General features: G+C 45.9%; 1 protein-coding gene across 1 annotated transcript in view; it reads right to left on the bottom strand.

Annotated features, from left to right (window-relative positions):
- The window catches only part of RCSD1 (RCSD domain containing 1), a 35,799-nt gene extending 19,893 nt beyond the window's left edge, over positions 1 to 15,906 (bottom strand). The window contains exon 1 of the mRNA XM_026855228.1: positions 15,753 to 15,906. Coding sequence (XP_026711029.1) covers positions 15,753 to 15,758 — 6 coding nt within the window. The 5' untranslated portion in view covers positions 15,759 to 15,906. The remainder of the gene's footprint in view (positions 1 to 15,752) is intronic.
- Positions 15,907 to 24,825: the final 8,919 nt, after the last annotated feature.

Genomic DNA, 24,825 nt, shown 5'->3' with positions numbered 1-24,825 from the left:
AACTAATGAAGGAATGAATGCTTTTCAAAGGAAGGGGCACTGTTTTGCCAGTTATTAGGCCTAGCATAAAGGACATAGCCAACATAAAGATGAACCAATAATCAAATTGTATTTGATACAAAAGTGTCAGTACATGGGTGAGCGCTGGGGGTACAAACATAATCATTATACATAATCAACATCAATCCCACTGACCCCAACAACGACACCGTACAACCAACAATGGGTGGAATAAATGGTAGCATGCAGTCTCCCACAGAAGGGACAGGAGACAACCGAGTCAACAAGCCAAACACATAAGACCAAGGAAGCCACAGACTGAATCTCTACACAGCCCACATTTACAAAAGCCAGACCTGACTGGAACCCAGTTCCAGGGAGGCAGGAGGTCCTTCCCCAACAGGGAACTCTGCACAGAGCATCCACCTCACAGACAGACACTGCCCTTCCTGCAGGTGGTCCCAGCTCTTACCCCTCAGTGGGACACCTGACCTTGGTTTACTTAATGCCGACACCTGGGGCTCATTTACCCAATGGCTCTCCCTGCAGGGCTGGCCGCACCCTGGAGGGAGCCTAAAGGCAAACTCACCCCCCCTTTGGGAAGGGCTGTGGGAATCACCTTAATGTCAGCCTTAATTTGGGGCTTGGGGTTGAAAGCCCAGCATTTCAGGCACTGTGTTAAACATTTACATTTATACTGTAAATAAATGGTTCAAGTATCCCCTTTACCTTTGCCTGCTGAAAGTAAAGGGAAAACTCTTTTTCCTTCTTTCAGTGGTTCAAGCTACCCATTCCTACATGTAAAAGGGCATAGATAGTTAGCACAGTGGTTGGAGTGAGGCTTTTTTCAAGAGAGCATTGCTGCCTGTTTGAATCAGAAGTTTGCTCAGGGTCCTTCTGTGGTACTTCCCTCCAAGTAACCTTGGGACTGCCTAGAGCTCCTGAACATCGAGGCAAATGGTTATCATGAATTAAAAAACCCACCCTAATACGGTAGGTAGCAGGGTGGTGGCTGGAGTTAGCTGGTGTGGTTCAAGAGCATTGCAAGTGCAGGTGCATCTCCATCACCCCCAGCGATGCCGTGGTGATGCTCTGTCTGTAGAGCCAGCCAGTGCTGGGCGGGAGGAAATGAGCAGCAGAAAGCAGCCAGTGCAGGTAAGGAGCTGTGTCCTTCAGAACATAATTATAGGAAACAGCTGTAGACATCAGGAAATTAGAAGTGGTGAATACGCTATCTACTTTCTGTTTCAGAGAGTGACTAGAGTGAAAATAAAATGAGATAATCATTATTTTAACCTCCCCTCTGAGAAGTCCCTCCTTTGCTGTTGACACATTTCTGCTAGCAAAGTGGGTGTGATGCCAGTGTTACATAGCATTGTTTTTCATGACGACTGTTGGTACCAATGTCAGCTCTACCCACACCTTCCAAAAGGCATATCTTCTCAGCAGAGTAACTGCATGAAATCTCAGTTTAACTTGATGAGGTGGAACTGCTGCTGCTGTCCTCAAAGCCTCCTGGGCCCAAAGTGGAGAAAGCAGCGTCCTGTTTGCCTCCGTGGAGTTCATTAGTAACATGTCCTAACATCAACAGTATGGGCTGGAAAGGCCCCTGTATAGGAAGGTTATGTGAGCCACCTCACAGTAGCCTTTGGCTGGTGTTGGAGATTTTTGAGACTTGATTTATGGCAAGTTGTTCTTTTCTTCATGCTGTGGTATGTAGCTCGCAGGAGTGCCTGGCCTATGCTTGCTAAGCACTGTCTGGTGAGATCAGCAAAACCAGCAAATATCACTGTGAAAGGTACAAGTGAGATCTTGAGTCTCCCTTTTAATAATGACAATATTTGGCAATTGTCTAGTGCCTACATGTTCCCAACACTGGATGCACTGATTCATTACAGCAGCATTACCTCAGACTTTCCCGGTTAGGAGCCTCTGCTGAGAGGGCAATGTACGGGCTTGTGCATTTTAATGCATGTGTAGCCACTGCTGCATACCCCACAGAATTAGTCCTGAGGGAAGCCAGGGTTTTCTCTGTCAGGAAAGCACTCAGATCACCAGGCAGGTGCATGAGCTCCCCTCCGCCCCAGGGAACCCTGAATTCTTTGCTACATGTTGGCATGGCTTTATCAGGCAGGCTGGCAAGTGCTCGTCCTAGCCTTGCCCTAAGCACTGGATTAAAGATCATCTCTTGCTAGAATGACCAAAGAATTTGAAGCCCACACCCCCTGAGAACAGAATGGAGCCCAGGCCATCCACTTTCTAAGCAAGTGTCTCACCACCTCTGTCAAAGGCTGCCAAGAATGGTTTGATCAAGCGCCACTGTTACCAAAAGAGGCAGCAAACTGCAGCACCTGGTCCCTGCCGGGCCGCGAGCCTGTGCAGGGGCAGCACGTACATAACCTCGGCCCATACCCTACGGACCTTGGCTCTGCTGTGCCCTGTGCAGGGTAAGGCATCTAGCTGCTCAGCCACGACTTGATGCTCAGGAAAGGAGGTGGCAGACCATTTAAAATGTAAATCAATTATTTTGTGTGTACATATAGTTTTGGGAGTCTTTGATTGAGGTGATTGCAGAAACCTACAGCAACACATGAGTCTCATCGTTTCCTTTTTTGTGTGAGATGCCTGATCCTGTTTGCCTGTGTTCACCATGCTCAGAGTATTCTCCTGGGGAGAGGAGTGGAGAGGAGAGATGAGGATGTGGGGCAGGGGCAATGTAACAGGGAAATGCCTAATTTCTAACACCAGATTGGTCTGAGCAGCAGACAACCCATGGACAGGTCAGGCGGGGCAATTCCAGGCTTGTGCAGAAGCAGCATCCTGGGCACTGGCTGAATTTTAATGTTGAGCAGGCAGATGCCTAGTGAAACAACGGAACCAGAAGAGTCAGGCAATGGTTTCAAGGGTTTTTTCTGGACTGAAACTGTGGATCACAGTGTTTATAGTTGATTTAGGACACAGTAACTTGCACCCAGCTACTCAAAATTCAGCAGAGAAATTTGGTCTGGAGCTTCACAAGCTCCACCTTGACACTTGGTCCTCTGTGGCACACTGGTTCTCCACTACACATGTCTGAGGATAGCTACACTGTGACGTAGAGCCGCCTGAGGAAACCTGTAGTAAGGGATCTGAGCCCTACAATCAGAGTGTTGCATGACTTCTCATGGTGCCTCAAACTGGATGCATGTTTGGTGCTGTGCTCACACCAAAGGGATCATTAGCCCCGTCACAGCTCTTCATGAACATGCACCCAGACCAGGTGTCTGCGTTTCACCTCTGTATCCGTAAGAAGCAGCCATCCGGATTTTGTGGTACAGGGTACTTTGGGCACATATTAACTGAGATGACCTGTTGCCACAAAACTCTTTCTAAGCAAGTCCTAAGGAAGTCCAGCACCCATGAAGCACTGATTCCCTCACAGTGAACTGTCTTTTCAATAGGATCTCAGTCTGGTTTCTAAAGATTTTTTAAAATGTGATAATAACCAGCATGATCATAAAGGTGTCTTAAAGGCTTTGCTAGCGACACAAAGAGATTTCACATCTCAGTCACATGCATCCCCTGTTTGTTCAGCTTACCCTTCCTGCCTGCAGCTGCAGGGCTGTACCCGAACAATTGTCTATGCTCAGTAACCTGTGTAAGCTCAGCAAGCAGAGTCAGATGACAGTTTTCCTAGATCACTAAGTCAAAAATATAAGAGGAAGAAGAAGCTCAAAGATGTTCTAAGTAGTCACAGTAGAACAACTGAAATGAGATTTAGTGCCAGAAGACAGACTCTTCAGGAGGAAAGTTCCAAAAGATATCTGAAGGGCAAGGGGACTCCTACTGCAGTGAGAAGACAGGAGGCTGGGATGAGAGAGGTAGGAAGGTGAAATAAAAGGCTGTTAAGTACCAGTGAGACCTGAGGCTATAGGAAGAAGCTGTGCCATGTACAGTAAGAAGGTATCATGATCAAGTTCACTAGGTTTTTAAGACACGTGACAACATTTGCTTGCAGACAGTGAAGAGGAAAGGGTACCAGGGCTAACTGGAGAGGGAGAAACCTACGATGCCAACCAGGCCAGTTCCCTACAGACAGGGAGACTGGCCTGGCTGAGACAGCAGGGAAAACAGATAAGCCTCATTAAGGAGTCCAATCAATTCAAGGAAAAACGACCTCAGTCTTTCCTGTAAAAGGGCCATGCGCACATAATTGCCTCATTACAAGCCCAACACAGCTGACTGCAGACAGGCCAAGCATCCAACATGGACATAATTTCAGGCAGCAGGAAAAGGCTTGTGGATAAAGTTGATACCTGACAGAATGCAGTCATACCCAGCCAGCCACACAAGTGCAGAAACAATGAAAAGAACAGAGGCTGTGCTCAAACAAGAGTATGGCAGCATTTCTCTGGAGCAGTTCCCTGTGAGAGGGTTTTTCCTGAAACTGCACCAACTCCAAAAACTCATCTGTGCCGGGTTTTAAGCCCAGACATACCATGCAGGGTTCTCCCTTCTGAGTCTTTGAGGTGCGCTAGTGTCTCCATTCAGAATTTTGCTGTCACGAGGCAAGACATGCCTTTTTAAAGGAGACTCAGATATTTAAGATGCTACAGCTTCAAGAGAAAAAAAAAAATACAGCAAGATTCAAAAGCTGATGTGGCTACTGTAGGTGATGACGTATTTCAAACCATCTAACTAAATACTACTGCAAACTGGAGCTGAGCCATCAGCAACCTTAAGCACTGAGATACAAAGATGCAACTAGTTTAACAAAGATATCTGCAATTACTAAATTTGACTACAGTAGAATACTAGATTAATGTGTCCCCTTCCTTGATGAAGTCCTGGGAACTTAGTGTCCTGCTATTTCCTTTGAGTTAGTATGTCTGTTTGAAAAATACTGGTTTTTTTCTGGAAAAAAGTTTCAAAAAATTACTTTTTGGTTTTGTGCTCATTATAATGTGCATTTGAGCTTAAAAGAACAATGTTGATGTTGCAGAGCTCTTCCCTCACTCAAAATGAACATCAGTGACACATCTGAAGTCGTTTTCCATCAAGTTTACAATAACTCTAAGTGGTTTGGGGGAAATACTTTGTGCCTCTAAAACATGAGTGCTGCCAGTGAGATAGAATCCTGCAGCAGATACACTGAGCATTCCTATTACTCAAGATTATGAAAATTTGCCTTGGGATGCTGCAAACAAGGTTCCTTACTCTGAAATGCCCCATCAAATACAGCCCTTAGTTCCTCTCAAAGAATGTCACAGTGAAAGAGGCTAGTGGGCATCAACGTGGCAGCAGGATTTCAGTGTCATCTGAGAGCCAGTGGACCACTTTCCTAAACAATTGAAGATCCCCACTCTCTTCCAAGCAGCACCACTTTTCATTTCTCCAAACTTAAACGAGATGAACACCTACACAGCTTTTAACTTAGTTCAGGAAGACCTCTGGCTTTCCTGGTGTGTCAGACAGGATATATAGTCCTAACACCTCTCCATCTGATGGGAGCCCTTTAGCAACAAATGCTGGCTGAAAACTTGATTGCTACAACCAGACATGAGCTGCTGCAGATATCTAAAAATACAGATAATATTTGTGAAAGGCATGCAGGAGAAATCAAGGGATTATTTCTCAGAAATTATCCACTGAATAGGTAAATTGATGAGGTTGTGTTGTTTTAGGAATCCACAAACGCTCCAGATGTGGAATAGCTCCTTCGGAGCCAAGGGCTGCTCTCTACCCCTGGTAGAGTGATGCTGATATCTTAATCTACAGCTGACAACAGCTGCTACCAAGATGGTGGTCTGGCTGGACTGGAGTGTATTGCTTTCCATGTGTCTTTAGCAGCTTGTATAGCCAGTATCTAGGATTTGTCCTTGAGATACACTACTAGCAAATGCTTGCATGGGTGGGAAAGGTGAGATGGTAGTTCTAAGAAAGAGCAGTGATGGCCACCATAAGATGTAGGTGCTTTCCCAGTGAGCTGTTTGCATCAGCAGCTTATACAAAGCTCTGTTCCTGGCTGGGGTTTTCCCCAGGATTCTTCCCAGCTTCCCAATGTTTTCCTCTCAGACGTCTGTTTTTCTTAATGGTCTGGGAACTGTACACAGACTGTCAAGTTTCTCCAAATTAATTGGTGCCTCTCTGTGTGTACTTCCAGGCCTTGTTCTGAGGAGCTCTTGCTGCTCCAGAAGGATGAGGAGTGAGCTAATGGAGGAACAACCAGCAAAACCTCCCAGGCTGCCCACAGAGAGTGGGGAAATAGTGCAGTCTGCAGGACAAGTGCATCCGATCTCATGCGGGCACAGTCTCCTCGACTACGGCACAGGGAAGAGAGACGGCTGGGAAGCCTGGGCATGCGTGTGTACTATTTCAGTGGGGAATAAAATACGAACCATTATTATCATCTCATATAGATCTCTGAGATGAGCAGCTTTCTGTTGGTTAATATGTGCCTTTGCAGAAAAGCATTATTTTAAGCCATCGGAATCATAGTGTTGCTTTGAGTGACTTGCATAGCCCCGTAGCTGTAGACACGATGTGTGGCTGCACCATGCTCTTGCCTAGAGGCATGGAGATGCTTGGGCAGCTTCTCTGAAGGAAACAAGCTCTGAAGGCTGAGTGAATGGATCTGTCCCTGTAGTAGGACAGGTCTCAACCCAATGAATCACCTTTCAACTAATACTCAGTTTAGTTTCTCCTTTGCTTGCCTCACATGGGGTGAAGAAAAAAGCCCTGCTTTTAGCAGAGGTCTGAAATTGATGAACTTCAACAAGAGGAGGCTCAGATGTAAGATACTTCAGGTGAGATAAGGAAGGGATGGCTCCTGGACTGACAGAGTGGTTACAGAGGATGAACTTTAAGTGGGTGCATATACAGTATGTGTTACTTATCTAATCTGAATAGGTCAAATTAGAAACTGAAGTTACTGAACTGTCAGAGGGACACAGAGAATGCGAGAAGCAGGGGCAATTCAAAATAATTCTGATAAATGCTGCAGAGTAGACAGAGATGCACTCCCCATTTATACTCAACACTAGAGACAGTCTAGTTGTAGCAGCACAGCAATTCAACTCCTCTTAATTTATCATGCTGGAAATATAAAATCAGAAGGGTAAATGAGCCTACACAGAGCTCCCAACTGCTGCAGCATCCAGGACTCATCAGTTAGGACTGTGCTATCTTTGTAACACATTGCTATTAAATTAGGTCTACATTGGATACAGGCAGGTCAGAGAAGGAGGCTCCTATTCATCTGAGCCAGGAATTTAGTCTAAAAAGATACGCAGATATAGAGTGGAGGAAAGTGATAGTAAGCACTCAGCTAGCAGCCAGTTTGAGGTGTGAATGCTAAGCTATATTCACAGAGGTGTCTTTTTAGCCGGACCCTGGAGGGCTCCATGGCCCCAGCGGCACTGAGGATCCAGGTCTGCAAAGCTGCTTTCTCAGCAGCTGCCCTCCCTTCAGCTCTGTCCAGAGTCTCCAGTTTGTGAGACCACTGAAAACCTGGCCCTGTGCTGGGCAAATGGATCCAGGCAGTTGTAATTTGCTGTTATGTTTGAAAAAGCCTGTCTGAATTTTCAGACCAGTCTGGATCGGCTCTAATGATGCAGTAGAAATTTAGTGATTTCCATAGGTAAATGACTCTATGGTATACCCTAAGGAAAATGCACACCAGCATTCCTAAACTACAGCTTGGCCTTTGACATGTGGGTTGTTTTCTGATTATTTTTTTTTTTGTGATCTGTAATTATCTCTGCATCTGAGTTAACCTGCTTATAAAATTCTCCCAATAACCCTGTAAAGGAGAAACCCAATGTCTGCAGGTGCTTTGAAATAGCCTACCTACTTCAATGCTTTATTTCTTTTTCCCAATGGCTGACTGAAACTCATTTAGATGTTCTTTCTGTGGTAAGAAGGGGGACTAACCTCAAGCACAATTTCACCAGGTTAAAGCTGGGCCACCAGAACCGGGTGTCCAGGAAGCGTGGGCTCAGCGCCTGCACGCCACTTGCTTAGTGAGTAAATCAGCAGTAGCAAGCTCTGGCCAGCATGTCACTGAATTCATGGACCTTAAAATGAAAGTTGTTGAGAAGAAAAATTATATTCAACTTACAAGAGAACAATCCAGCAATTTTTGAGTTGCGGAGCAGAGACAGAAGAAAAAAAGTATGACAGTTTCCTTACTTGATAGTTTTCCTTTTGCATGGGCTACAAAAAGAAAAGGGTTGCAGCTTTCACCTTTGAGATTCTACAGACTAAACTGCTGCCTGCTACAAAGGTTCAAAGAGCTGCTGTAGATGATGCAGTCTTCGATTTGCTGGATCAGGGCATGAATGCGGGAGCTGGACCCTGTGAGACTGGACCTTGACCATCACACTCCTGAGCAAAGCCCTACAGGGCCTGGCACAGAGAGCATTTCTGGTGGGTCACCCACATCAGACACCTGAGGTCAGAACTGGAGTAGTGTGAGATGGCCAGCACCGAGGGCAGGAGACCGGGGTGAAAGGGCAGAGTTAAGGAAGGTGAGACCCGTGCTCAGTGCATACAGGAGGAGGAGAAGAGGGGCTGAGAAGAAATCCCCAGGTGGCTGTGGGCAATGGTTTCTTGAGCTGGACACACAAGACTTGATATTACATAAGATTGGAAGTCCTGATATGAGTGGAAAAGACAACTTTGCACTGAGCTGGGAAATTAAAGAGAAGGTGCTGTTTCCTTTCTGTAGGGGTAACCTGTCTGGCTTCTTACCTTTATGTATCCTAGCATGCTCCAGTATATTCTGCAATCCATTCCTTTTCTCCCACTCTGTCCCCTTTACAGACACCTGCTGTCTAGAGGACTGGTGTGCATGCCTGTTATTTTTTTGCATGGAGCATCCCTCTGCCTCTAACTGGGAATGAATATCTTGAAACTGAATGAAAACACTGGGTTTTCATGAGGGGACAGTGTTGACAACTCTGTGCACTTTGTAAAGACTAAGTGGGAAACCAAATTATATTGCACATTTCACAAGTTAAATACATGCTCACTTGTAGGGCCCAAGGGGTGAAATTCCTAGGAAACCTGGTACACAAGCTCAAGTGTGTGTTTATGAAAACAGGACCCGTTTCATCTGAACCTACATCAGGGGAACATGGCACTCAGCAGAAAGGTATTTCAAGAAAATTGACTTGAATAACCCATGATTGCTGCTGCAGTAGACAGTTTTAAGGGATAAAGAAACATTTTTTTTAAAACAGGACGAAAGAATACAAAGAAAATTGGTTTTGTGTTTTACACAGGCAATAAAAGAACCGTTTTCAGACTCTTGCAGATATGATGTCAATTTATTTTGAACTAAGCTTCCCATAGACAGAAGTTCTCATAGCAGGAAGGAATCATAAACACTTTGGGGGTCTGATGCTGAATAGCCACTAGCTTCTGCTAGCAGCCCCACGCATGGAAGAACTGCTGCAACAGTACTGCAACCACTCTGGTGGCCCTATCAATACTATTGCTTGAATGCAATGAAGATTGCTCCTGCCATTATCTTTCTAATGCTCTGTCCAGTCTATTTTTTAATCTGTCATGGGAAATAGGTTTCCACTGCATTTGGTTTCTGCTACACTATTCCAAACCCTGCTAGACCTCACTGTTAGAAGTCCTTCCTGCTATTTGGTGAGATATACAGCTCCCCTTTAACTGGATCCCATTATTCCTAGGTGTACTGCTTTTCTGATGCACTAATTTTGTTTCCTCTGTGTTTAAAGTTTGTCCTCTGTCTCACTGTAAAGCCTTACTGACTGGTCTAACTCCATTGTTCCGAGCCAGCTTTCCTTCTCCTTTGCATTTTTGTGTCTTTCTCTGAACAAGTCATTGGTATCCATCTTTTAGGTACTGAGGCTTTCCAAACGGCACACGTTAATTTGCTGTGCTTGAAAAGCTGTGATCTATGTGAGCAACAAAATTTCTTGCCTTAAGAAACAGCATGTGGTTCAGCAATAGATGATGGGGGGGAAGTATGATATTTTGTGAAGTACTTCAAGATGCTCAGAAAAGCACCACTGCATGCCATAGCTACCAACATGTACAAATGCACAATCAGAGCCGTGGTCCGATCATGCTGAGAGCATGCATTTGAGAAGCCTGGGATGAACAGTGGCTTTGTTGAAGCTGCCAGTGGTAAATCAATATCCTTTGCAGATTGGCCACTAGTCATCCACACTGACCAAAACACTGCATGCATCTCATTACAAAGGGTAAACAGGTTTATTTATGTAAGGACACTTGTACGCAAAAAACCTGCTTACCACCTTGCTGCCCGTTGTGTGGGTTTTGAGCTCTTTTAAAATTTTATGAAGAACAAAAGGAAAAGGGCATGCATACATACCAGCTGCCAGTCTGGCAAGCAAGGTCTGGGCCTTTGCTTTTAGCAAGTGATGTATTCATATCTGACAGGAATTTGATCTAATGTCTTTTTCCTTTCAACAGGTGAAAACTTCATTTGGCACTAATGAGACAGATAAGCCTCGTTCTTGTCAGGACATTACCAGGAGCCATATACTGATGATAAGATATCATAAAGATATCATAAAGACTCGATGCTCATGTAAAAGCTTTTCTGGCATAAGACTCATAGCTGGATCTACTGTGGCTTGAAGTGAGACTTAAATCCATGTCTATGTGAGACTCCACAAGAATAAAGTGCCCTATGCCTCTGACAATAGCTAGGTGTGAAGCAACTGTGCAGTAAATGTGTAATAATAACTTCCCCTTACACAACAGATCTCCCGTCTCTAGACCAAATTCATCCTTATGCATGCCGTGTTGCAAACTGCTGAAGGCATATAATTGTCTGTAAGTCACCAAGACAAGCTGTGTCTCTGTGGTATTATAGCACCTACAGGTAGCAAATAGGCTTCATCAGTAAAATAGAGAGGTCCTCCAAACAGGTTCTCTTGCTGCTGCATACAGCTGCCATCTCAGATCCCAAATTCAGGCTGTAGAGTTAGTGTTTTAGGAAAAGGACCATCCACCTCTTTACAACTGTTAACCAGCCACGTGGAAACAGACAGGAAAACCACCCCTAGTTTGTATGGGCTTGGTCATTTCCATGACAAAACCCAGCAGTTTCCTAGAAGCACCTATTGATAAAGCAATGCAGATGTTTTCCCCTGTTCTTCAGATAAGCAAATCCTGGGAATATATGAGAAGGTATGCATAATATGCTGCTCAACAGTAACGCGTCCTGCCAATTAGATTGTGGATTACACGAAAAAAGGCTTTTCCAAAATGCTAGCACAATGATCTGGGATACTCAGACAACCAAAGGTTAAAATGGGGAGAGAGGGAGAGGAGGGGTTCAGAAGAATCATCCCTCTACAGTGACACAGGACAAGCTTTAATTCTGCAAACCATTTACTCTGGGGTCTCTGCTAGGTACAAGAAAGGGTCACAGCAAGCCCATGGGGTTTTGTTCCTTTCTGTCCTCCAAGAGGGAGGCCTCATCCTGTCACTGGGATGTGGAAGTCTTGCAAACCTGATCCTTTCCAGGATCCTCTGCTGCAGGCATGCTATTTACTGTCAGGCAGGTCCTAAATCTGCCCAGACACGAGGTGGAAAATGGGGTCATATGGTACCTCTCCTAGTATACTTGAATACTTTTCCCTTTATCTACACAGACACTCTGTGTGAATGCATCATTTTGATGAGTTTGGGAGGAAACACTGAACACAAGTGTATTTGAATGTTCTGTTAAGCAAAAAGAAAAAAAGAAGAATGGAAAAGAAATGCTTTAACTTTTGGAATGAAAACCAAGCAGCAGAGCTTCCTGAGAAAGGCAAATTGTTTCCTGGCAGAGCTAACCATGGCATAATGCCTGTACTTAATCTTGGCTTCACAGCTGGAAGGGTGGGCAGAGACTTCACTGAGCCCAGCTCACCTCTGCATGGCTTACTGTCCCACTGCTCTGAGGACCATAATGATTACAGGTATCAGCCCCCTTGTCTGCACAGTACCAAGTACCCTTTCCTCCATCCCCTCCACTTTAGTCCTCTTGGGTGACAGGTCACATAGCCTTAATGCAGTTTTCCTAGGGACAGGCTACATGCCTATGCTGAAAGAAAGCTGCCCTGTAGTTTGGGCAAGGGCATCATTCCTTGTGGCTCGTGGAAGGATGCAGCCACAGGGATACTAAGCCTGGAAATGAGCTCAGTTTTGATGTCTGGCTGACCACAGCACAAAGGAAGAAATTATTCTGACCTCGCCTGTTGAGGGAGGGAATATGATTGAACCCCAGGAGGTTTCTGCAGCCTCCTGCTGAGACAGGGAAAGGAGTACTCTGAGGAATTTTCTCCATGCTGCTCGCTAGAGGAGTGAGGCAGGACTCGGGGGCCTCTCTGTGGTATTCTCACCTTGACACAGGAGGGAACTTTACTGAAAAGAGCAGTAGCCCCATCACTCCCCAGATGTTCCAGATGACACAGTGCTGTAGGGAGAGCACAGCCTGGGGCTGGAGCTGTGTCCAGTAGGTTGCTCAGAAGGGAAGTGGTGAAGTGAGCAGAGAAACTGCTCTCAGCCTTGGAAAAGCTTTCCTTCTCCTGAGCCAGTGTAGCAACAGGCAAAATGAAGATCTAGCAGGAGCTAGTTGCAGAAAAGAGACATGGGAATGGAGATGTCACAAAAAGAAAAGAAATCTGTTGGTAGGCACAAAGAAGAGGGGAACCTTCCCTAAATAAACCTGGTTGCTGCACCTTCCCAGCTTATGGAACCCATCACACCATAGGGAGAAAACAAAGTGAAACAGTCTTGGATTGCTTCCCCTTGCTGTGCAAGCAAAGTTCAAATGCCTCCATGCTCCCAAACTGCTACAGAGGCTGGGAAGAGGAGTGCCATGGCTGCTGTTGAATACAGGCTGCAGAAAGCCACAAACACTTTCAGCGGATGTCTTAACTCACAACATCTGCAGCAAGGTTTGGTACAGCTATGGGAATTAGGAAGCTTCAATTGGCTCTGAAGATCTAAACTAACAAAGCATCACAATAATTTCTGATGCTTTTTGTACCGTGAGTGCAAAGAAGGTTTAGTGGCTGCTTTTTTACAAGTGGCTTAGCTTTCATCAGTGCCAGCTTTACACATTTTTGATATGAACTCCTCACGTTAACTGTCATGATACCAGCTTCTTCATTTCAAGTTCCCTTCATCAGTTGTAACACTGGAAAGAAAACTGATTCCCAAAACTATCTTGCATCAAGATGTTGGTCTTCACAAAAAAACTTCCACATCTGAAGTTCAGCAGACTCACAAAATTACATGAACTGCAAGAATAGGGTTTTGCTGCCTTTTTCTCCCTTTTCAGGATCTTAAATCATTGCAGTCACTGCTTTCAATGTGGCATGTTCCTGACAACAGAACGGCTAAGACTGTAGGTACTAGCCCCTAAGGAGCAGCAAAACCACACTAACCACTCTAAAAAAGCAATCCCAGCTATCTTGCTTTTGTGGGTCTTTCAAAAATAGGGTCTTCCCACCAGAGATGTGATGGAAATCAGCTGGCTAGTCAGCCCTCTGCACTTTTTTTCTCTAATACTCGTAATCCTCATGTGAACCACTAGAGCAAAGAGCTTGCCAGTTATGCCAGCAGGAAAGCACAGAGCAGCACTGCTCGCCAGTGATGAAGCAAATGGGGAAATGACAGAACTTCTCGTTCCTGTTGCACAGGACCATTAAATCTGTTTTTCAAAGCAAAAAGCTGTAGCAAGTCTCTGGGTCCTGCTCATGCTGTCTGTGAAAAGCTCTCGGGAAGAAACAGAGCAGAGACTTGGCAGGTGGTAACTCAAGTCTTTGCTCTTGACTCTATTTTGGTCTAGTATCTTCTTACCTTTGGGACATTACCCACCTTTTTGGAGGGTTGGGGCAGGAAGGGAAGACCAAGTGTGCTACTTAAAAAATGTCTTGGGAGTTGAAATGTTTTAAAAATAAGAATGGATGCAGCAATCTACAGATGATCAGAAAACAAGATAACATGGGAAGAGTGGGAAATAGAGGTAAAGGGACAGAATCAAGAGCAGGGAACTCATAGGTTAAATACTTCACAGAAGCTTCCTGACGGTCAGACCTGCTATATGTGTCACACGTGTCTCCCAAAAGGAAATGGCAGGTCTGTCCCTTCCTACACTGAAACACGCTGCAGCAGACAACAGAAAATACTTGAGAAGTGCAGTCCTCTGTGCGTGGAGAGGAGGGGCGGTGGGGGGGAGAGTGTCCTCAACATGGCAAAATATCTGCTTCAAATAAGTTAGTCTTTGCTCCATATGTGGATTACTGTACACAGCAGCTACAACAAATTAAGAGCACAAGTCCTTTTCCCCTCTGAGACATCACAGGATACTATATAGCAAAAAAGAAAAAAAAAAACAAGCATTAACAGTTACTAATCCAGGCTCTGTCAAACCTAAAAACCCGTATAAAACTATGTATTTGTCACACCACATGTCGTCTGTGCTGAGCTGGCCTGATCACTGGTCCTTCTCCACACCAAAATCTGTTTAGATAGTTTGTTGAGGACATTTCTTGTAATGAACTTGCCTTGATCTCTAACCCTTGCCTGTGGGGCAGGCCAGCACAGATAACACGGACTGCGGTGTTAGCACCTGGGCGTTATCAGAACTGCCCAGCTGAGCTATGCGCTGGAAATCTTCAAAGGAAAATTGTAGTGGTGCCTCAAGCACACTGTTCCCTGGCTTTGTTGCATGTCCTCTGCTGTTAGGGCTGCACCGACACAGAAAAAGGCTTCGCTGGGAAAATAATATAAAGTGTTTAGTAAGATCTGTGTTTAGCTGAGAGAAATACCGAAAGTCCTCTTTCGTCATGTGAGGGTTTGCCAATGTTGCAATCGCCTTTCTACCTCCTGTGTCCCTCCTCAGAATAATTTTTTTTCCTTTCCCACTTAAACAACTGTTTGAAAAGCTAGATAATCCAGCCTGACAAGGAGCCTGGATTTGAGCAAAGCATGCACCATCACTCCCATTTCATATGAATGGGAAAAGAAGCAAAGGGAGGCGAACTGCCTTGCCCAAGAGGGTGCTACACAGGAGAAGGCTTGGATTTAAATGCCAGGGAAGCCTGACTCTTGTCCACCAGCTGTGCCCACAGAGACAAGTGCTCTGACTCTCCTGAAGCATGGGACATGCAGCATGGAGGAAAAGGGCACAGAGGAAACCCTCCGGGGGGGTGTGCTACTCATTCACCTCGCCGAAGCAATGCTTCTTGGGTCCTCTTTCCTGAACCAAAATGCTCTACTGATAATGAAAGTGAGACCATCCAATCCACGTGGGACAGGGGGGGGAAACTGCTTAGGGCCCAAATCACAGCTGCTGCTGCATGGGTTTGAGTAGGAATCAACCCCAAGGAGCCCACTAAAGCTGTACGGTTTGTTCACTTCTCCTTATGTCCCAAATTCTACTGAATTTCTAAAATCTCCTTTCAAAACAGTCCCTTTTAAAATGTGACTCCCACCTCAGAGACTAAAAAAGTAAATGGCAGTCCTTCCTCATTCCCCTTTCACAGATGTAATTTCCCCCATACCATCCCCGACTTTCCAAATCTGGACTAAAACCTACAAAATATTCTGAGGTGCATGGCAGGAGCTGGGGTGGGGGGAAAAAGACATTTCTCTGAATCTCAGCAAAGAGAGATTTTGAGCTGCCTTTAGTGAGAAATTGCTTTGCAAGGTGGAGCTAATGCAGATCGAGGAGCCAGTCACAAGCTAGTGGAAATAAAAGTTTTCTTTACCTCCATGTCCTGCAAGAGAGAGGTGTCCTCGGGGCAATCTTTCTTCCCCACCCCTTTCCCTCTTATCTGTGGGAAAACTTCAGCCGAGCCAGAGCAAAATCACGCCGCTGTGGAGGGTATGTAATATCCAAGCTCCTGCTCAGCTTGAAAACTGACAGAGCCCAGCGAGTGGCCCGGCACTACGAACAAGGAAGAAGGGCGGGTGGGTGAGAGGAAGGGAGGGAGGGGAGAGGAGGGGGAGGCAAGGCAATCAGGGTTTAAATTTAGACACAAATCTAAACAGATACTGTCCTTCCCAGAGTGCTGGGCTCATGAGACAACAAGCAGCAAGCTCTGCTGCTGTGCCCAAACTTGGGGACCCCACACGTACAATTTTCTTCCTTCCTTTCTTTCTCCCCTTCATATTTTCTATAACCTTATCTTTAACTCCCGCCCCAGACACACACCCCGCTTTGCCTCTACTATCTCCATTGCTTGCAGTTGCTCCCCCGGTGTCTCTGCCTGGATCTCTCCCCTGTCCCGTGCTTCCCTCCCCAAGTCTGCAGGGTCTCTTCCTTGTTGCTTATTTGTGAGGAGGATCTTTTTTCCTCTAACTGCAGCTTCCCCTCTCCCTTCCTTCACACTTTTAGGTCATTTCAGTCAGCAGTGGAGTGTCTTTAGAGTGGTTAGAGAGGCAGAAGAGGAGCAGAGCAAGGGTTATTACTCTGAACAGAATTTAAGGCTTTAGTGTCCTGGTGTATGGCTGGGACTTCCAGGGATGACAATAATACCAGCAGCACTACTCTACTGCCAGGTGATTCCCCAACAAGAGATCAGGGCTACACTGCAAAGGGCACTACACAAATGCGGGCACAAGCAGAGGGTCCCCATGCAAGGTGTCACTGTCTAGCTGTAAAGCAGGACTAGCTCTTCCCACCCTGAATCTGTGGCTCACACTACTAGGTCAGAAGGTGGAGGATGTTCTTCTCTCCCTTCACAGGGAAGGACAGACTTGTGCTCTGAAGTAAGAAGCTTCCGTGGTGGTAGAAAAATTCAGATGGGAAAAAATAAGCCTCAAGAATGTTTTGGTGCAGTTTCCCTTTCCATTCTGATCGCAGTGTTGTAAACTAGACATCTCTTTTAGCAACTGTTGCATATGCTCCTTCTCAAGAATTTCAGTCCCCACCTCTTGAGAGCAGGGTGGTGCAGAGGAATTTGGAAACACTCCCTTTGTCTTCTGCTGGCTTCCTTGCCTTGCATTACAGCTGCGAAGTGACACAATGTCATGTCGTCATTTTGGGATGATACCTTGGGGGCAGAAGAGGGTTAAAGCATCTTTTTTGAAAGAGATGCATACTTTTCCATTGCAGCGTTTCACAAGTCCCTGCTGGCTATGGCAGAAAACACTCTAGAATGGATTTAAATGTGACTGTCCTGATATCCCAGATTATTGTTACCGATAAATTGTCTCAACATAGTTTTTCTTACAGTATAGTTAACTGTTGCTGTACTGCATGCTGTAGGACTCCTGTGGAATTAGCAAATTTAAACAATTATCTCATTATCTCCCAAATTCAATATACAACATTTACTCGATCCTTAGCCAAAAGAATGATAGGCTGAGTTGCTGCAATCTGGAGATAGGGCAAAAGGTCAAATTAATCTTCTGTTGCTGAAACACTGGATTAGTTGAAACCGCTCTGCTGTAAGGAACCAGAAGATACTGCAACTATAGATGTAAGAAAATAGATTAAAAATCTAAAAGAAATGAAAAAATTAAACTCCTCGACTGGAAATCCTACTGATTTCTTAAAGCCCTGACAATGGTATGCTAGGAGAGGGGATAGCAACTGAACGGGGAAGCAGGGTGAGGCAGGGTGGGCAGGGTGCTTCGGCTGCCCATGCTTTGCCTGCTCTTGGGACAGAAGGAGGATTTCATGGTCAGGGATTTCACTGTGGGCATTGGTCACAAGTGTCATTTTCAGAACGGCTGCCATGTAACAGACCATCAAAATCACATAGCTCCAGTGGTTGCTTCATGCTGCTCAGGGTCTGTTTCAGTATTTTCTTTCTGCTTTCAGGCGTTGTACTCTGCAGAGGAAATTGTTTGCTTAGGTCTACATAAAAGGAAACTGCTAGGCAGACACAGTATCACTTTACCCTTACTAATAAAGCAAAGGTAGTTGCAGCTGCCCCACCACAATTTTTCACTCTATTTCTGCTCCCAAGTATCTTGCCACAAGGCAAATCTTTTCTGCCAGCAGGATTCCCAAATGCAATTGCTCTGAGCAGGGTACAGGACTGTTAATGCTAAATTTTTCTTCCTGGAGGAGCAAGGAGAGAACACACAGATATACAATGTATGCTTTTCTCCAGACAGGAAGACACGAGGTGTGGACTTGTTCTAGACTTTCTTGTTTCTGGACTGAAAACCACCAGAAAATCTGAAACAACCAACATACATGCTTTAACTGCAAGTACCTTGTAACAAACGTTATTAAGAGGGGGTTACACTGTGGAACTGGGTGGTTTACATGTTGTGTACGTGCAAGTATGAATGTGAGATGTTTCAGAGTATGACTCTTTGCACCTTGTGTATCTCTGATTACAGACCTTCAGGGATATAGCAGTGTCTAGGAGATTAACTTGTTCATATATGCAAAAAAAAAGTTTCTACTTCTGTTCTGCTCAGGAGGAAAAAAAATGCAGTTATCACAAGTGCCATTAAAACTGACTCCAGTGGGAAATTTCATTTGAGTGAGAAAATGTTGCAGTTGTGGGCCCCTGATACTTTTCAAGACATGTGAGGCCAAAACAAGTTCGCTTCAGGCCAAATCACTGGTACTCCTGCTACACAGGGAGTAGAAGTGCAGGAGAAGAGGTACAAGGAAATCCTTCATCCTGACATGCCTGCAGAAAAACGTAGCATAACTAGTTCTGCCATGCTCAGAAACACCATGTGTAATATTTGCTGGCCTTTTGCATTTTGACTATGAAGTGTGAACAATGGGGCTGCCACAGGGTGCTAGATCAAGGGGAAGGAGATGCAGGGATATAGCAACTCTGTTCAGAGACCGCTCAGGAAAGAAAGCTCTTGAGGTCATCTGAAACTCTGATATTTGTGTCCGCACAGCTATCTCATTTGGGTGTGTCTGTGTAGGTGCCGAATCTGGGAAGGTATGTTTGTCAGGGTGGTGTCAGGATGAGCAAAGGGTAGAGGGAGCTGTGGGTCCCTGCAAAATAGATTGAGTCTGTGTGCTTTGTTAAGGCATTTGTTGAGGGTTTAGTAGAGCTCACCTATCAGTGCCAGTATCTGAGATTGTTCTGTCTGTTCTCTGGTTTTGGCTGATGCTATCCACATCATTTTCCAGAATTTATACTATTAACCAGCAGCTGTTACCATGTTGGGCTTTTGACCCCCTGAAAATGGGGTCTCAGCCCTTCCTGTTCCCACTCAAGCAACTCAATTCTCAACTGAAAAAAAAGGGGATAAGGTAACCACAGGGAAAAAAAAAAAAAACACAACATTTGTATTTCAAAGATCAATCAATTCTAAAAGCCAACATCCTGTTTTTGGTGAGGTTTGCAGATCAGCCTCTCCAACAAGGGCAAGCTGACAGGAAGCAAACATGAACAGCGTTTTATATGGGGAAACTCGCTTTCTGAACCCACCATTCTGCTAATGGTGTTCAGAAGTATCCGTTCCCGCCAACCCTACCCTCGCCCCTCAGCACTGAACTAACGCTGCAGACGCTAAGCCTCACCCTCCTCTTCAGGGAGTTATCAGCAGGAAATGAAGTCAGTTGGAACGCTTTGTACCATCGACAGTTTTTGCTCTAATTCTGCAGCTGCAGTGAAGCACATCTGAGAGCACAAACACACACATGCGCACACACACACGTGCCAGCGCCCGGGCATACACACGGACCGGCGTGCCAGGCACTGTGCAACCCTGGGAACTGATGTGCATGGGAAAGCCCTGTTACCAAAGATGCCTGAATTAAACGAAAGGACACAGTTACAAGTGATTCCCACTAAGCTGTTTCGAACAGGGAGTGTGAGACTGTGCGTTGTGCGGTAGCCACATAAAAAGTGATCAAGATTAACTGAAAGATTGAATCATTTCACATGTTCCTGACTCTCATCCTGCACCTGAGCACTAACATCATGGTTAAGATTAATCAGGCTTCTTAACTCCCAGGCTCCAGGCAAAAGCATTTTTCCCTAAGGGAAGTGAAGTTAGGAAAATGCTGTACTGTAACAGGGAGCATTTCACCTGCAATGCTTTGCCTGAGTGGCTCTGCTCATAGTAACAAGATCACACTAAGGTAGACCACCCTCACGCATACCAGGCCACCTGGGGCTGGTGGGTGGTGTACAGGGAGCTACTGGCATCCCTTGCATCACTTCAATTTCTTGGGAGACCTCTTCTTTCACTGCTCATCTGCCTGACTTCAGAGAACAAACTGAGCTGGAGTATTAAGAGGCATGGCTGCATCACATTATATTAATATAGTGATGGGACAAATATTATTGGTGTCAGCCACCGACAGCTTGCTTCTAGCAGCTAACAATTCCTCTACCAGTTACTAGTTTTAATACACAGTAAGGCTTAATATAAACAAACAAGAAATTACAGTCAGAACATGGGTGTTGACAAAATTCCGGGTATCTGTGCTGGATACAGCCACATTTTCGATTATGTTGTTCTCAGGCCAGTGCTACTGCCCATCTCTTAATGTCCTAGAAAGCTGTGTCACAGCCAGCCTTTGCAACAGCTTCCTCAGCATGCAGCCCAAGCTCCAACTGAACCGCAAGATTTCCTGACTGAAAATGGAACAACATTTCTGGGCATTAACAGGTTATGCACAGAGAAAGCTTTCCTTGCCACTACCTGTGTGGTGGCTGTTAAAAAGGTAAAAGGACTTTTAGCTCAATACCAGGCCAGTGCTATATTCATTTTAGCGATGGTTTAAAAAATACACTGATGAAAGGGTCAGAAGCTAAATTCCCAACCATGTTCATTTGGGAACTTTGAGGATCAGAACAAATAAATGCATTATGCATAAGCACGCAACACCTTTCTGTGTTCAGCAAAGGCATGTGTTGTGTGCCATTTCCTAATAGCAGTGTTCAGCAGGGCTGGTATCTCCTCAGGAGGATATCTAACCAACATTTTTAGAAACAATTTGCATGGTGGGTCTCATGTGGCGCTGAGCGTTGGCACTTCAGAGTACTTCAGATTTTGCCAGAGCTGACTCAGGTCAGTCGCTCCTGTCAAACGCTGCGGCAAGTGACTTTAATCACTCTGGCTGTCATTTGGATGCAGAGAGCTGCCCTGGCTCAGAAATCAAGCGCTACACATGGTGAGACTACACAGCCCACAAGTGTTATCTGGACAAAGAAAGGTTTCTGTTCATGGACAGACTGCATGATCTAGACAGGAAGCTTGGCCCAGCGTGTAGCTAGACTGTGTGTCTGAAGAGAAACCTTGCCCAGCCCATCCAACAACCATGCTATCTAAAGAGTGAGCTGGTTCAGGGCAAACCAGTATGAAGAGGGCAGACAGAGCATGATGATACACTAGCCAGGATGGAGACCTTGCCCACTTTTTGGCTAACCTTCTCTGGAGACACTGCCCCCAGATTCAGCCTGAGGCCCATCGCATGTAAACCACACTGAAATTAAGACTGTCCCATGAACTGGCCAGCCCCTGGAGGGAGTAAACTGGCTCAGTCTGTGGTGAGATATTACCGTTGTCTATTTACCCTTTTTTTTTTTAGTGTAAATAAGCACATGAGTTGAAAAGGAGAACTAGCGGCTAGCAATACTTTCTTGACTTTGTTGTGCAAGGATTCTGGGAGCCCCTGGACATATTGCACACAACAGAGAGAATCCTTCTTCTTTCTCTGAGATGTAGCTGAGGAAGTGAGAGAGCCCGGAGATTTACTTCAGATAACACATCCTTTCAGAGCAAGCTGAAAGAGTTAAAGACCTTATCCATTAGTGTACAAGTTCACTACACTCTATCCATCCAAGAAAGAGGGGACCCAAACAAGCCCCCTTCGTTCAGTGCAGTGCACAAGACAGTCTATACAGCACTGCATGCCGCCCACTGTAGAGACTACTCAGCCTAATAAATCCTGTTCTCTGTAGCAGAGAGCCAATACTATTTGCTTCCGTAAATCCTGTGGAGCGCTGAATTACCACCAGACTCCTCAGCCCAAATCCTGCAGGCCAGCTGGGGTTGGGCAGCAGCACCCCTCACCGGCTGCAGACAGGGACGGCTGCGGACTTGCTGCAAGGCTGGAGGGGTAGAGGGAGGCGAGGAAAACTTGGCAAACTTTGTTTGGATAGGTCATTTTTTCTTGGCCCCTGAGATCCTGCTGTGTGGTCTCAGCAGTGGCAGGGGGAGTGCGGGATGATCTTCCACGCTCTCTACAAGGTTCGCTTTGACTCTCCTGCCGCAGCGGCTGTGCGGCTCCAGTAACGTGCACCCTTTCTAGCAAAGGAGGGGTGACCACATTCAGCAAATACATATACCTAAACTCCAGAACATAAAAGCTTTCCCCTTTTATGCATTTTATTTTTCTGAAACAAAATTTTAAAAATATTACCAGCTCTGCTTCCTACATCCCCTTTATCTTCTTTCCTTTCTATCCTTTTTTTTAGCCCTGTGGCACATGTTGTTACTTCCACCTAGTCTCCACAGCATCCCTTCTTTCCCGTGCTGACCCCACCAGCCACTTCCTGTCTGCTCCCTGTCACGATCTCCTGCTTCCCAGTAAAATCATTCACACACATCCCCCCACCCCCCATCCCTTTGACTGCATCAAGTAAATACTGACCCCCCTGCCAGGGTCTCAGAGGGCAGGACCACTTGAAAACGGAGAGAAACAAGCAGTTTCTGTGTACGCACTCACATGTTGGTGGGGAGAGAAGAAGCTATAATATCTCTGTTTGAGCTAGCACAGTCTCTGATGAAAAGTTTGTTGTGGTTTGTCTTCCTCATCCCCTTCTCTTTCCTAAGCTGTTTCCCCTAGAGTGTTTTTGTCCCTTTCTTCCATACTTTTTTCACTCATGCAAAATGCCTCCTGTCTTTTTCCCTTCATCACATTCCACTCCTGCCCCTCATCTAAATATATGGTATAATCCTACATATATAGACAAACTTTTGCGCAGTCTTTTCTCTCACACCTCACTCCTCTTCTGGCCACTTTTCTCCTTATCACTCTTCCCTGAAATATCACTTGTCCTCTGTATCGCAAACAAGGCTGCTTGTATTGCTTTGTTGCTGGAGCAGGTGTTACTCACCTACCGAGTTGAGTGCCTGTACATCAAGCGGTTCAGAAAAGACTTTTTTCCTTTTCAGTTATAACAAACCCCAGGTTTCTCCTGAGCATCGCCAGGAGAGGGCAGCAGCGGAACGCTCCTCCGTGGTCGGTGCCCCGGAGGGAAAGGCAGGCAAGGGGAATACTGCAGGAAAATATATTTTTTTTCTGCCTGTATACAACAAGAGGACAGTACACAAATGGTAGAGAATGGATGTGTGGTGTATTTTTCTTCCTGAATTCAGCCCAGCAAAACTATTCATCTTGCCTGCTATAAGCTATGGGTGCAATGTTGCAGCTGGGTGCTAATGGTAGTCACTAAGTTAATTTGGGTTTATGCTACATCGCTATATACGTAGTGTAGACACACTTGGTAAGACTGGATTGAAATAGAAATCTACCATCTTTTAGGAAAAGTTGAATCAAGTCTCAGTATTACCCCATCTGAAAGCATTTCTTTATACAAATCTGAGGTGACTGGGCACATGGTGATGGATAAAACAAGGTCTATTTCTGTGTTTATTTTTGTAAGCACTATGCTGAAGGCCAGGAGGTTGTTCAATTAGCAAAACCAAGTCTTGCAGAAGGGATGGCTTTGACATACATCATGCAGTTTGCAAGTAGTAAGACTTGAGCTACGCCTAATGGCAAATGATCCTTGTGTGCTTTACAGTCCAAACCAGTTTCAGACAGCCCCTGCTACATGACGAGGTTTTCCTTAGAGCAGGTCAGGCCATGAACACTTGTGGTGACACAGAACAAGCCTCTGAGACTGATTTACGGGAGTAACTATGACTCTCTTAAGATGGGATCATAGTCACTAACTGGGTGCAGCTGCAGAGGCCATACCTTCATGTGGTCCTGCTGGATGCCCCTCGGGATAACCAAACTGGCCTCTGCCTCAGTCTGGGAATTATGGCTACTTCCTCCCTATCGAGCAGCCTCACCAACTGCTTGATAGCAGGTTTTGGTGAAACAAATTAATATGGCGTCGACACCCATGTCGATTGTCCAAGAGCCCCTGCCCACTGGCTTGGTAAGTCAGGCAACCCAGGCAGATCTTGAGGGGAGACCATCAGGCTGTATTCATCCTCACCCAAAAAAGCCTTGCCCACAAGCTTAGTAGGTTGGGCAAAGCCTGGCAGGCCTTGAGGGAGAGACTGACGGGTTACAACCACCCTACACTTTTACTGACTGTCATGGTGAGCAAGCTTCTACCAAGGGTGAAGGGCAAGACTGGATTGACCTCTGTTGGCTGCCCTGGTATGATCCACCGCTGGTTGCAACCCAGTTGGGTGTTGAGAGAGGGGAGACACAAGTCATATCAGACCTTGGCCAGGCATGGAGTTGTGAGCCTAACAGTCGATGGCTGTCCCTACCTTCTTATCACAAACTCAGCGGGGGTCTCTTTCAACCATTACAAGTCGTGGCAGGTGATATTCCATCACTCGCCGCATTCAAATCTTGACAAATAGGTGGACGGGCCACCTTCACTTAACCCGGAAAAGAAACAATACAAATTGTTTTAAAAATAGCCGGGGGCAACGGGGCCGACAGGGCCACAACCCCGCTTTGGGTCTGATGGGCGTCCCGGGCCAGTCGAGCCCAGAGGACAGGGCCCGCTGGGCACCGCGACCCACGCCGCGTCACTCACACCTTGCAGAACAGGGGGCCGGGCGGCGGGCGGAGCCGCCCCGCAGGACCGCCTCCGCTTCGGCTGCTCCGTGGGCCGCCTCAGGCCACCCACCGTGTGCGGCGCCAGG

This window comes from Athene cunicularia (assembly GCF_003259725.1).
Source record: "Athene cunicularia isolate RWA chromosome 1 unlocalized genomic scaffold, athCun1 chr1_part1, whole genome shotgun sequence".
Classification (NCBI taxonomy): Eukaryota; Metazoa; Chordata; class Aves; order Strigiformes; family Strigidae; genus Athene; species Athene cunicularia.
Note: the sequence above shows the minus strand (reverse complement) of the source record. Positions and strands in the feature narration are given on the sequence as shown.